General features: G+C 41.7%; 1 protein-coding gene across 2 annotated transcripts in view; it reads right to left on the bottom strand.

Moving 5' to 3' along the window:
* Positions 1 to 3,116: 3,116 nt before the first annotated feature.
* Positions 3,117 to 14,199, bottom strand: part of adad1 (adenosine deaminase domain containing 1 (testis-specific)) — a 29,229-nt gene continuing 18,146 nt past the window's right edge. Inside the window, exons 8-15 of one of the 2 annotated variants that reach the window (XM_058052811.1) lie at positions 14,012 to 14,135; positions 11,699 to 11,869; positions 11,558 to 11,633; positions 11,340 to 11,490; positions 11,058 to 11,286; positions 8,505 to 8,637; positions 8,207 to 8,296; positions 3,117 to 5,661 (exon numbers count right to left, since the gene is read on the bottom strand). In XM_058052811.1, the coding sequence (XP_057908794.1) occupies positions 5,509 to 5,661; positions 8,207 to 8,296; positions 8,505 to 8,637; positions 11,058 to 11,286; positions 11,340 to 11,490; positions 11,558 to 11,633; positions 11,699 to 11,869; positions 14,012 to 14,135 (1,127 nt within the window). In that variant the 3' untranslated portion in view covers positions 3,117 to 5,508. Of the gene's footprint in view, positions 5,662 to 7,349; positions 8,297 to 8,504; positions 8,638 to 11,057; positions 11,287 to 11,339; positions 11,491 to 11,557; positions 11,634 to 11,698; positions 11,870 to 14,011; positions 14,136 to 14,199 lie in introns of those variants that run through there. The other variant, XM_058052820.1, reaches the window with a different exon arrangement.

Raw genomic sequence — 14,199 nt, 5'->3', positions numbered from 1 at the left:
GGGGTACACCTGGTCACCAGTCAATCACAGGGCACATACGTATAGACAAACAACCATTCACACTCACATTCATACCTATGCACAATTTGGAGTCGCTAATTAACCTAGCATGTTTTTGGAATGTGGGAGGAAACCGGAGTACCCGGAGAAAACCCACGCATGCACGGGGAGAACATGCAAACTCCACACAGAGATGGCCGAGGGTGGAATTGAACCCTGTGAAGTCTGCGCGCTAACCACTCGACCACCGTGCAGCCCCTCTGGAACATTCATTCATTCATTTATTTTCTACCGCTTTTCCTCACGAGGGTCGCAGGGGTGCTGGAGCCTATCCCAGCTGTCTTCGGGCGAGAGGCGGGGTCCCCCAAGGTTCAGTCCTTGGTCCCCTACTTTTTGTCATTAATCTTCTTTCATTCATTTTCTGCCGCTTGTCCACACGAGGATCGCGGGGGGTGCTGGAGCCTATCCCAGCTGTCTTCGGGCGAGAGGCGGGGTCCCCCAAGGTTCAGTCCTTGGTCCCCTACTTTTTGTCATTAATCTTCTTTCATTCATTTTCTGCCGCTTATCCACACGAGGGTCGCGGGGGTGCTGGAGCCTATTCAAGCTGTCTTCGGGCGAGAGGCGGGGTACACCCTGGACTGGTGGCCAGCCAATCACAGGGCACATATAGACAAACAACCATTCACACTCACTTTCATACCTATGGACAATTTGGAGTTGCTAATTAGCCTAGCATGTTTTTGGAATGTGGGAGGAAACCGGAGAAAACCCACGCATGCACGGGGAGAACATGCAAACTCCACACAGAGATGGCCGAGGGTGGAATTGAACCCTGGTCTCCTAGCTGCGAGGTCTGCGCGCTAACCACTAGACCGCCGTGCCGCCCAAAGACAGCTGGGATAGGCTCCAGCACTCCCCGCGACCCTCGTGAGGAAAAAGCGGTAGAAAATGAATGAATGAAAAATAAATATTATTTTGTAAAAAATAAAAATAATTCCCCCGGTCCTAAGCTTTCTGAAAATGTGTCCCTGAAAACACTTAAGTTGACCAGCCCTCTCACAGATGATTAAATATAATAAATCAGTGGTGCAAAGACTATTAAACATTAAGAAAAACATTTTAAAATATACAAAAAAAAAACAAAAAAAAAACGTAATGACTGCTGCACAAATGTTAGCAAGCAGGTGTCACCACCTCCCCACCGCACACGTGGTTGCACGTGGGGGGATTTCAACAACACTCCCCAGATTTTACCGAGGTTTATTTGACATTCAAACCAGGACTGAAATGTCCCGGCAGGTTGAAGATGTAAGGGAGAGGAGGTTAGAGGAACTGTTAGACAAAACCTTTACGGGGTGGAATTACCACCGTCACAGCTGAAACCACACCGTGACAGGTGCACGTGGCCCAGACTGCGGTGTGGAAAAGCGTGTTTGACAAGGTCGGACTGTCTAGAAGGCAAACTTGTGAAACAAAACCTTCAACTTCTTTTGATTGGAGAATTAATAAAAGATATTTTCCAACAACTGTCCTAATGATTGCCAGTATGTGCTACGTCATTACAGTTGTCCCTCATCTCCGTTGATAGCGATTAATTGCTTCCGGACCTGACCGCCATAAATTAATTTCCAGGATAAAAGATTCAATGTTAATAAATTGAATATTTTTGTAGTTAGCGTCACAGTTTAGCTTTATTAGAGCCTTTAGACATTAAAATAGTACCCCTATAGCCAGTTTTACACTCCTATTATTCATTGTTTACATCATTTTGCAACACTCTGCTGCAGGAATTTGAGATAGCCGCTAGCTAGCGAGCAAGCTAGAGGCTTACTCTACCAGTTAGCATTGAATTTATTTAATTTAAGAAGGCAAAATTCTACCACTTCCACATGGAAGCCATGTGTCATGACTGATTTCATGCAGTGTTAAGGTAATGTAATGTAAGCTAATGTCTCAATGTTTTGTTACCTAGCGACCAGAATGCTACATATCAATATGGTTTGGGTCAACTGTACTGTACAACTGCATTGTTTATTATATACTACATTAAGGAATGTAGTAGTTTGTTGTTTTCATGCCCAAATCAATGTCAAATTAGGGGGCTGGGGGTTGGGGATGTTGGGTTTTTGGGTGGAAATTTGGGATGGACGGGGGATGCGTTGGGCTTGGCTCATCTACCCAATTCCTTACATAAAACCAACTGGACGATTTTAGATTTCCACACCATCATATACTAAGTATTTTCATTAGAGCTGCAACAATCACAGATTAATTGATTACAATTAATCCACAACGGTTTTAGTCTTTGATTAATCGTTGTTGTTTTTTTTTCCTAGCTTTGTGCTATACGCAAAAACAGACACTTATGAACATTTCTGGGTCATATTGATTAGCGCTGTAAAGGGTAATAAAAAATCTATGTTTTTTCCAACAAGGTGGGATGTCAAATGCCTTTAAATGACTTTCCTACAGAGTGTTAATGGTCATAGTGGTGATGACCAAACGTGAAACTAACCCTCAGTGAAGGGAAAGTTAAAAGCAGCGTATAGATTTAAGAGCAGTGACCTCATCTACAGTACCTCTATCGTCATTACAAGGATGACGTGTAGCCCCAACCCGAACAGGCTGCTCTTAGGTTCTCTTGGTCTGCGGGGGGAAAACCCCTAGCATTCAATAGATGATGCAAAAACTACACACAGCAAGACTAGTAGTGCATGTGAGATACGGTTTTTGGGGTGACTCTTTTGAAAAAGACATGCAAATACCGTAAATAAGAGTGCTTATTTCCCAAACTTCATGTTGCGATCCAAAATGTCTTTGCACGGCGGACGAGTGGTTAGCACGCAGACCTCACAGCGAGGAGACCCGAGTTCAATCCCACCCTCGGCCATCTCTGTGTAGAGTTTGCATGTTCTCCCTGGGCATGCAAGGGTTTCCTCCCACATTCCAAAAACATGCTAGGTTAATTAGCGACTCCAAATTGTCCATAGGTATGAATGTGAGTGTGAATGGTTGTTTGTCTATATGTGCCCTGTGATTGGCTGGCCACCAGTCCAGGGTGTACCCCGCCTCACACCCGAAGACAGCTGGGATAGGCCCCATCATAACCGTGACCCTAGTGAGGATAAACGGCATAGAAAATGGATGGATGGATTTAAAGATGTAGTATTCTTCACTGGCCACTAGTTGTCAGTAATGTTAAGACAATGATAATACAATAGCCATAGGAACTCTCCCTCTTATTCTATATTATTTCTTATTTCCTCTTATTATTATGTCTACTATATTGGGTAATAGGAGTGCAGAGGTGATTATAGAGGTCTCTCATAGTGATCTACGATTTTATAAGGAACCCGACTTTGTGGAAATGGACTTATCACGGTTGGGGTGTGGAATCAATTAACTGCGACAAATGAGGGATTCACACATTCGAAAATTGTATTTTTTGTTCATATTTTTGGGTGTCTGGAACGGATTCGCGGAGGATAAGTGGTAGAAAATGAATGAATGAATGAATGACAATGGTGCCGTTTTTCACGATTCCTGTATGGCTACCAAAGCGCTAACTTCTACAGTCAAGTTTAGTTAATTAATATAAGATGGCTTGTAGTTATTGGAATCCCACAAGCGAGTGGGGATGACCAGGCTAAAGGCTAGACCAGTGTTTTTCAACCTTTTTTGAGCCACGACACGTTTTTTTTACATTGGAAAAATCTTGTGGCACACCACTAACCAAAAATGTTGCAAAATGCCGCATTTGGCCCGCGGGCCGCAAGTTTGAGGCCCCTGAGTTAAAGGAATATTCCATCCCTGTTCAATTCTTTCCGTTTGGGCAAATAAACCAAATGCAATTGGAATATTTGGGTCCATGTATACTATTGACATAATGGCTATTGACATAATATTTGCAAATGATGATTAATAAATGTTAATTATAAAAAGTGATATTGGATAATTCCTCACGGCACACCTGACGGTTTCTCAAGGTACACTAGTGTGCCGCGGCACAGTGGTTGAAAATCACTGGGCTAGACCATATGTCTCGAACTAGCAGACCAAAGTCCGGGTCCGAACCAAGACGGACCTCAACCTGTGATCAAGAAATTACATTTTGACACACTTTACAGTACTTTATGTGATCAGGAATTACATGTAAGTTAAGCAAAGGACGTGTCGCGGTGTCCTCCACTGTCCCGGAATACCCCCCCCATCGGCCAGCGAACCACTCCCAGCTGGGAGTACTGTTTGGACTTTTTGGACTTTTAATATGTTTTGACAGGGAACTGCGTGCATTTTTGTGATACAAATGTATTACTCTGAACACACAAACTATTTACTTAAAGGGATAGTTTGGATTTTTTGACATGAAGTAGTACGATAGCCCCATCGGCGGTGACTTACCACCCACTTTGTCCTGGGAGTCGCTGGGGTCCTTTAATAAAGAGTTTGACTTATAAGTGTTCAAACGAGTAATACATTTACATCCCAAAACCGTTCCTAACTAAAAAGTCGGAGCTTGAAGTGGCTCAGTGTTATTATCCCTCCTAGCGCTCTCTTGCCTGTCCATTCTGTGCGTGTTCCACAGTGTTGACATGTCTGGATTGGAGACCGCCGCGACGGTAGACTAAATTTTTAGAAAATTTTTTACACTTTTAGAGAATTAACTGGTAATATTAACCGACTGCATAGATTAAAACTGTCCCCGTGTGTTGCATTTGTTCAATTGTGTTATAATAAATAATGTTAACAAATGAATTTGTCAGGTGGTCTCACATTGTTGCCTTCACGTTCGTGCTGTCATTTTAATTTTCCCAGCACCATTATGACTTCATTCTTGTAAAACACACACATTGAAGAGGAAAATCAAGAAGAAACCACAACAAACTACGGACAACCAACCTACTTTCACGCAAGAGGCCACATGGGGGATTTTTCCTTTTTTTTCAAAGTAGTAGCTGCATCACGACAAAAAATCCCAAGAGCATAGGAAAAAGAATGTTGCATTAGCTGATAACTAGTCAACCCACCCTTTCCAGCCAACAGCTATAAATTCATGACGGGGGGGAACGTAAACCCAACACAACATCTTGACTAAACAAGCTTGATCATCCTTTAAGGTGACTATGGAGAACCTGATGAGGCTTTTCTTTTGGATTTGCGTTATCTTTGCCAACCTTGAAGCAGACGCTCTACCTTTAGACATAAGAGATGCAAAGACGTTCTACATCCGGAAACATGTCATATGTGTAAGTCCTGAATGATACTTATTACTTATTTCGCTTGACTTATTGTTGACGGTATTGTATTTCTGTCCGCGCAGCCATCAAACGCAACGTTCCACGCGCCAACAAATATGAAGGTAAGTATTGGAAAAAGCTGTGAATCATGTCAACAATGTGCAAGATAATAAAGTCATGTTGGGTACTCCCCCGTTTATCAAAGCTGGTTCAATTACCTGAGCTTTGTCTAGACCACACTGAAGGTTTTCTAGTACAGGAAATGAACACATCATTTTCTCTCACTCTCACCCAGACGCGATGCATCTCGACGGCGCTCAAATGCTGCCGGAGAGAACTCGACGAGAACGTCAAAGAGGCGTGCAGCGACCGCTACGGCTACATCGATTACTCTGTGGAATTCCTGAACCGCACCATTGGAGAGCTGCAAGAGAGCAATGTGAGTATTTGCATCATAAACACGTTACGGTACAGAATAGCGGTGCTTAAAATGTGCTGTTTTTTCCACTCCGCAGCCACAAACAAACTCCAGCGAGTGTGCCTGCGGGAGCTGGCCTAAAGTTCATCTGAGTGACTTTCTGAACAGAATGGAATTGCTGCTTCAGCATCTGAAAAGCGAGGTTGCCTTGTAGATAAAAATGGCCATGAAGTCAGGATTTTCTCATGTAACGCTGCTCCAAATTATCATTGCATTTATTTATACTTAGCACTATTGGATGATGAATGTTTGCTTTTGACTGTCAAATGGAGTATTTAAACTGCTGCAAAGCCTTATTTATATATTTATTATTTATAAACACCACGCGGTTGTGTGTTTTCACTCTGATGCTATAACTTAATAAACATCAAAAACAGTTGTGGTGGTAAAATCATTCCTCGAATTTTCCATGCATGGAATCAATGTGGGAGCAGAGATGACGTGTCGCCGCTGTAGGAGGGGACATCGGCGTTAAGAGTAGGTAAAGTCGTCAGGCTGCCTACATGATGATGGAAAATCAACTCATAGTGAAGTACATAGGTCATATATATGTAGGTCAGTGACTAATTGGTGATAGATGCCACTCGATTTTATTTATTGGAATTAAAACGTGACCTTTAAAAAAAAAAAAAAAAAAGCAGCAGGGTCTACAGTCTGCAGGTTTTATGTGTTTACATGGTGTAACCACATAAAGAAAGCTGCATATCCTGTCTGTCGCTAAGCCCAATAGTAGTAAAAAAAAAAAAAAAACACTCATAGCTGTGGTTATAACAAATACATGAGTATGCACTTGCATTTAACAACTGTAACAGTGCAGACTGGTAATGAAACTAGAATAATAAATATATTTTAACTATGGTCCTGCAACTAATACAGTAAACCTCGGATATATCGGACTCGGATATATCGGAAATTCGCTCACAACGGACAGATAAAAAAAGAACCAATTTTTCTGTAATGCATTTCCAATAAAAATTCATTGCATATATCGGATTTTTTATAACGGATTTCGCCTGTTTCGGACAAAATCTCCAGTCCCGTTCCAATGCATTTCCATTAAATTTCCCTCGCATATATCGGATGGCCGCAACGTGGCGCTCCGATTCACCGAATCGTGACAGGCCGCTATACGATGTCATTTGCAGCGTTGCCTGCACGTCCAGGTACATCGGAAACATAGTCAAGGAAGTGCCTTTTTATAACGGATAAAATCCGATTTACGCATATACCGGATATAAATCCAATATATGCGTAAAACGGACATTTTCCGGTATACGCATATAACGGATTTCGCTTATATCGGACAAAACCAGTGGGAACAATTGAATCCGATATATCCGAGGTTTACTGTATATCAAAATAGATGTGCTGCCTTAAGCTTTTTTTGGCGACATCTAGTGGTCACGTTATTTCATTGAGCTGAACTTGTGACGCAGTTAGGCACACAAATTGAATAATAAACAGCCCATCAGTCGCTTTTTGTTACAGAATACTTACTACAAGTGTCTCAATCTGATTGGATATCGGGGGGGGGGGGGTGTTCGGTCATTCCTTGTTAATCGTGGTTAATCGTTGAATTTCCATGAAGTAGGATTCAATATTATTAAATTGAATATTTGTATAGTTATTGCATGGAAAAGCAGTGTACGATGTTCTAAATTTAATATTATTACAGCCCTCAAGACATGATATAACACCCCTATAATCACTTTTACATTAGTATTACCCAATATAGTGAATATAAGGAAATAAGACATAATACACAAATAAGATAGACTTCCTTGGTATTACGTTATTTGGATTAATACTGGAGACACTTTATAATGTACAGTTATAGTCAAGGTCAAATTGGAGGGGTACATACACCAAAAAAATCCACGATTATATATATTTTAGCCAAAGCATCGTGGAGGGAAAAACGTCCAGGCCACCGACGAGACGACTCAAAGTCAATATAGTTCTTGTACTATGGTACTACATACACAGGAAACCTAAGTGTTTCCTGCATGCGTGTGCAAATGTTTGCATCCACTTAGGGGGTCGTTCAAGTAGAAGATGTTGACAGCTTTCAGTTGATAACCTCAAGTCTGTTTTGATAAGACACTTAAATGGACTTAAATGAATGTCATCAGCTAAAATTCAACCTGGATACTTCAGTTTGGAGAATTTTACTGGAGATTGTAAAACGAGTACAAAAAAAAAAAAACATCATGAACATAAACATAAGGTCATTTCCAACACGGACCTTAGAAGTACTAATTTAAACAGAAACAATAACAATAGCATGCTATGTGCTAACAAACGTTGTACAAATGATCATATTTGTATTCCTTTCTTTGTATTCCTTTTTGTGTTTTGAAAACAACAGCAGGGATTAATACAAATCCCTTTTAAGTAAAGTTTTGTTCAAATATGTTTTTTTCCAAAAAATAAATTCCACAGACTACGTCACGGCGTATGTATAAATTTACATGTTGAAAGTGTCACTGACCATAATCTTGTCTGGCCAAGAACCGTAGCCTTGCTGCAACAGGAACGCCCTCAGCACATTCTTGGCCTCCTGGTAGAGCTTGGACATCCTCTTCAGGGAGACATGAACACATTATGAGTACGACATCACCAGAATAATTGAAACTGAGTGGCAAATAATGACAGTGTAACGATACCATACATATATATTGATGATCTCACACACACAGTCTCCGGGTCAATATAGTGTTTCCATGTCAACGCTATAAGAGATGTGTTCCATGAGAAGAAGTGTTCCTGGGGAGGAATGCTGCAGCTACCTTGGCTTCTCTGTAGGAACTTGTGGCCAGCAGATCCTGCCTCTCGGCCTCTTTGGCCACCAACTTGAAGCGGTGAAGCATCGCCGCTTTGCACAGCCGGCTTGCCAGAGCTGAGCCACTCTTGAAGGGAGACCTATAGGAACAGTAAAAAAAATATAATAATAATAATAATCAGGGCTCTACATTAAAAACAAATTACTTGCCTAATGGGAATCCTTAAGGTGAGAACTACAGTAAACCTCGGATATATCAGATTCAATTGTTCCCACTGGTTTTGTCCGATATAAGCGAAATCCGTTATATGCGTATACCGAAAAATGTCCGTTTTACGCATATATCGGATTTATATCCGGTATATGCGTAAATCGGATTTTATCCGTTATAAAAAGGCACTTCCTTGACTATGTTTCCAATGTACCTGGACGCACAGGTAACGCTGCAAACGCTGCAAATGACGTCGTATAGCGGCCTGTCACGATTCGGCAAATCGGAGCGCCACGATGCGGCCATCCGATATATGCGAGGGAAATTTAATGGAAATGCATTGGAACGGGACTGGAGATTTTGTCTGAAATAGGCGAAATCCGTTATAAAAAATCCGATATATGCAATGAATTTTTATTGGAAATGCATTACAGAAAAATTGGTTCTTTTTTATCTGTCCGTTGTGAGCGAATTTCCGATATATCCGAGGTTTACTGTACTTGCCCGAACTTGCCCCATGTAAAATGAAAAGACCGCCATAATGATATCATCTCATTTTTGTGGCATCACATGAGAATCTCAAATAAAGATGAAATGATTATCATTTCTTGTGGTTGTTTTGAATAGACATATTTGTGTACTAGTAAAGTGTTTTTAATCCAGATAAAAATGCTCAATGGTGAAACAATAATTTGTGAAGCAAAGGTGAGAAAAATACAAATAGAGAAATGGAGCCGCTAGATTTTGTAGCTTGTGCAAAATCAACACTTGGTATTGGATCTAATCGGTGGTGTTTCAAGGATCGACTGATACATCGGCCGGCCGATATTTGCGTTTTTTTCCTTGTATTGGTATCGGCCAATACACGCGTGGGTTCGCCAATGTATTTTTCCACCGCATGATTTACAGTCAGGCATGCGCCAGGGCAGCTTTGTGTAGCGTCACACTGCGGAGGAGCAAGTCATCACATTGATGCTAGATAAATTTAAAACTACGACAGAAATGTTTCGCACATGGTTGAATATTTATTCCTTTTAAAGTTGATCATGCCGTTTAAATGTGTGTTTAAGAAAGCTGAAATATAAATATAAAATATTTGTTTAAACATGAGACCTGGAATATTTGTTATCATGGTTAATTTTTTCATGTAAATTGAGGGATCAAAAGCAGTATCGGCCACAAATATCGGCCCAAGAAAAATCGGCCATCGGCTAAGGGTAATGGAAAAAAATCGGTATCGGCCACAAAAAAAAACATATCGGTCGATCCCTTATTGTGACCACTTCAAATTGTCACAGGAATATGAGTAACTCACCTGTGCCATCATTTGATTGGCTGCCGCTAATAAAATACTCGTTTAGGAGGCACTGGTTCATCACTTTTTGGTGTTTTCCTTCAGAAGTTGTTGGCAGGGACGCCATGATAGATGTTTTCGTAGTCAAACCATCGCTGATTGGTTGATCGGGAACAAGAACGGGTGTGGGTAAAACGCGGACTGCGGTCTAAATAAATGATTCTGATTGGTCCATTTCAAGATTTGCAAGGATTGGTTTGCAAATTAGCACCGGAATTACGCAGTCCATGTTTTACCAACACCCAACAAGAACCGCTTAAAAAAAAAACTCTTTGCAGTATGGCATTCCAAAGTGCACTTGCCCCGACGGGAATATCACTGATTGGATTTACTTGCCCCAATTTTGTTTTAACTTGCCCCGGGCCATCGGTACATGGCTCGTTATTGTCGAGCCCTGATAATAAAACAAAATTTCCGGGGGGGGGGGGGCGCGGCAGACTATATATTTTACACGTAACAGTCCACCTGGTATTATTGTATCTGTAAAATTGTCATGCAATCTGCTATTATTATTTATTATTTTATATTTATATTTAAATATTTTAAAAATAATAAAATATTATAATAATTAAAATAAAATTAAAATAATAATTATTATATTATTATTATGTAAAATATGCAAATATAACAATATTATTATATATAATTAATATAATAATTAGCATTAACATAATATAATAATCATAATATTTATAATAATAATATAATTATTATTATTTTAATTTTTATTATTATTATGTGCTTGTGTCTCTTTTTTCAGGAGCACTTTGTAAACAACAGACCATGTCAAACAACGAAATTGATACAACCATCAAAAGGTTGGCTCAGGCCATGATGCCAGGTTGTTAGTTGAGTTTAAATTAAATACTTTTGGAAGATTGGGCGGGCCGTATTCAAACACTTGGCGGGCCGGATGTGGCCCCCGGGCCGTAGTTTGCCCACCACTGGGCTAGACCATCTCTGCAGCGTCACCTCGGAAATGATAGACTGCTTACTCGTCTAAGGTCTTGCCCATCAGACCGTCCACCACCTCGATGGAGCTGTCGCCATCGCTCCAGTTGAAACCGTAGGTCACCTGGAGGTCGCCGTGTGTGGCGACGGGGGGCACCATAAAGATTTGAGGCCTCATCATGTAGTAGAACACGGGCAGCTGGAAGGTGATGGTCTCCGTGCGGCGGATCACAATCAACTCCATGCCGCGAGTGTCCTCGCAGTCAGAGTCGCCTGGAAAGGAGGACAAATGATGCGATGGAATGTTTTGCGATGTGCCCGCTTACCGATAAGGATGCTCTGGACGTAGACGGGCTCCATGAAGTGGCTCAGCAAGGCTCCCTGGTAGCCCAGCACTTGCCACTGAGTGATCTTGTCTGCGGCCGACATGCTGACCATCTTGGAGGTGCAGTGCTCAAACGCGGACACGGGGAACACCTAAAAAAAAAAGTAACCATAAGTTTGTAATGAACTCCATTTAAGACGACTACAAACTGTGCAACACCTTGCCCTCGACCAGCAGATGCAGGCCGAGCTCATTGTTCATCTGCCACGCAGTGATGGAAAGTGGGTTCAGGGACCTGCAACGCATCGAGATCGCCATGTTCAACTCTGGATTCTTGTGGCGTAACGAGTGTGCACTCACATGCTGAAAGGTTTCTTGGTGGCACCCTTCGGCAGCCGGTTGACGTAGAGGTGCAAGGTGATGCCGCTCTTCAGGCCGAGGAGCCCGCTGTTGTTGTTGTGCTGGAAGATGGACTTCTCGGTCAGATGGGGGGTTTTGCTGTAGAACATCAGCAGGTGCTGGTAGAAGAATCTGTAGGGAGGGGGAGGGGAAAACACACAGACGATAGTCACAAGGGTGCATCTCAAATATGTTCCGATACAGGTCTTTGCATATAACTCTAAAGTACAATAAACAAGGGACATCAAGGTTGGGAAAGATCTACATCTACTCATCTGGGAGGGATTTCTACAAGCATCGGTGGGAATTTATAGCAGTTTTATGAGGTCAGATGTCCCTGATGTTGGACAAACATCTTCATGAAGAACTGGAGGAACAAAGATAGGGTTTCCCCAGAATGTTCCCATAAAGTTGCAAGATCAGATAAGACAGATACAGTATCAGTAGCCACGTTTACATGAGGAGTTTTTCCTCTTTCCGAATGACCTTTCCGAAAGCAACGGTATACATGGAAAGGAATATTCCAATCGCGTGTCTACATGCGCCGCTATAATCGACCAGAATAGTCAATGGGGCATACGCAGTAAAACGTAAACATCAACATCAGTTTTTCTTTCACTTGTTGGAATAATTCCGTATTGACAGTTTTTCGTTTATCCAGTCTTGAAATTTAGTTTGGATCAAAAACAAACTTTCCGCAGGAGTCCAGTGCCGATTGCTCGCCTCCATTTTTTTTTTTAAATCGAAGAACGTCTCGTGCTGCGTGTTACGTCATATCTCAGCATTCGTTGAAAGAACGCACCCGGGAACAGGAAAAGATAAAGTTCAATCTTGATAATATTTTATAATTAAGCTCGAATTCATTCATTTTCTACCGCTTTTCCTCACAAGGGTTGCGTGGGGTGCTGGAGCCTATCCCAGCTGTCTTCGGGCGAGAGGCGGGGTACACCCTGGACTGGTGGCCAGCCAATCACAGGGCACATATAGACAAACAACCATTCACACTCACATTCATACCTATGGACAATTTGGAGTCGCTAATTAACCTAGCATGTTTTTGGAATGTGGGAGGAAACCGGAGTACCCGGAGAAAACCCACACATGCACGAGGAGAACATGCAAACTCCACACAGACATGGCCGAGGGTGGAATTGAACCCTGGTCTCCTAGCTGTGAGGTCTGCGCGCTCACATGTTTTATATGGATATGTATTTTCTTTTTTAATAAAAGTGGACTTGTGAATGGCGTATAGAAGGGTTTAGATTCTGTTCCACAGATGGCGCTAATGCACACGAAAGCTGCTTGCCAACCGCCAATAAACAACAGAAGAAGAAAAACACCACGAAGAAGAACGCAGTCTGACAACTTTCCGATTGAGCGGGTACAAGATACCTCAATCGGATTGGGGAAAGGAATATTCCACCCCAGTGAATCCCATTATATACAGTAAACCTCGGATATATCGGACTCGGATATATCGGAAATTCGCTCACAACGGACAGATAAAAAAGAACCAATTTTTCTGTAATGCATTTCCAATAAAAATTCATTGCATATATCGGATTTTTTATAACGGATTTCGCCTATTTCGGACAAAATCTCCAGTCCTGTTCCAATGCATTTCCATTAAATTTCCCTCGCATATATCGGATGGCCGCATCGTGGCGCTCCGATTCGCCGAATCGTGACAGGCCGCTATACGACGTCATTTGCAGCGTTTGCAGCGTTGCCTGCGCGTCCAGGTACATTGGAAACATAGTCAAGGAAGTGCCTTTTTATAACGGATAAAATCCGATTTACGCATATACCGGATATGAATCCGATATATGCGTAAAACGGACATTTTCCGGTATACGCATATAACGGATTTCGCTTATATCGGACAAAACCAGTGGGAACAATTGAATCCGATATATCCGAGGTTTACTGTATTCATTGGGATTGGCACTTTTCTTTGGGAATGAGGTGTATACAAAGGTTAGTTTTTTTCCGTTTGAGCAAATAAACCGAATGGAATTGGAATATTTGGGTCCATGTATACGTGGCTAGTGTGTGTGTGTGTGTGTGTGTGGGGGGGGGGGGCATTCTTCTTGCAATGTTTGCTGATATTCTTTTGCCGTGGTTGCATATTAATACAAACTCATATCAGTCAAATTCAGGTATTCCTGATTGGGTTGGATGTGATGATTGTCCGGCATTATCTTTGATACAAATCTATGAAATGTACTAATCTTTGAATGAGTTAAAAATAAAAAGAAAAAAAACACAGCTAACCTCATAAGCGACCTCCTGGCAGTCACCACCGCATGCGAGTCGTGCACAACGCGTCCGTTTGTTGACGAGCTCTCTTTGGCGTTGTAGTTGCCACTGCCGAGAGCCACCACTTCACATCCACTGGCTAGTAAGAGAAGATTAAAATATAAATACGGTATTTAAAGTCAACAGTGTTTTTTTTTTTTTTT

This window comes from Doryrhamphus excisus, chromosome 2 (assembly GCF_030265055.1).
Source record: "Doryrhamphus excisus isolate RoL2022-K1 chromosome 2, RoL_Dexc_1.0, whole genome shotgun sequence".
Classification (NCBI taxonomy): Eukaryota; Metazoa; Chordata; class Actinopteri; order Syngnathiformes; family Syngnathidae; genus Doryrhamphus; species Doryrhamphus excisus.
Note: the sequence above shows the minus strand (reverse complement) of the source record. Positions and strands in the feature narration are given on the sequence as shown.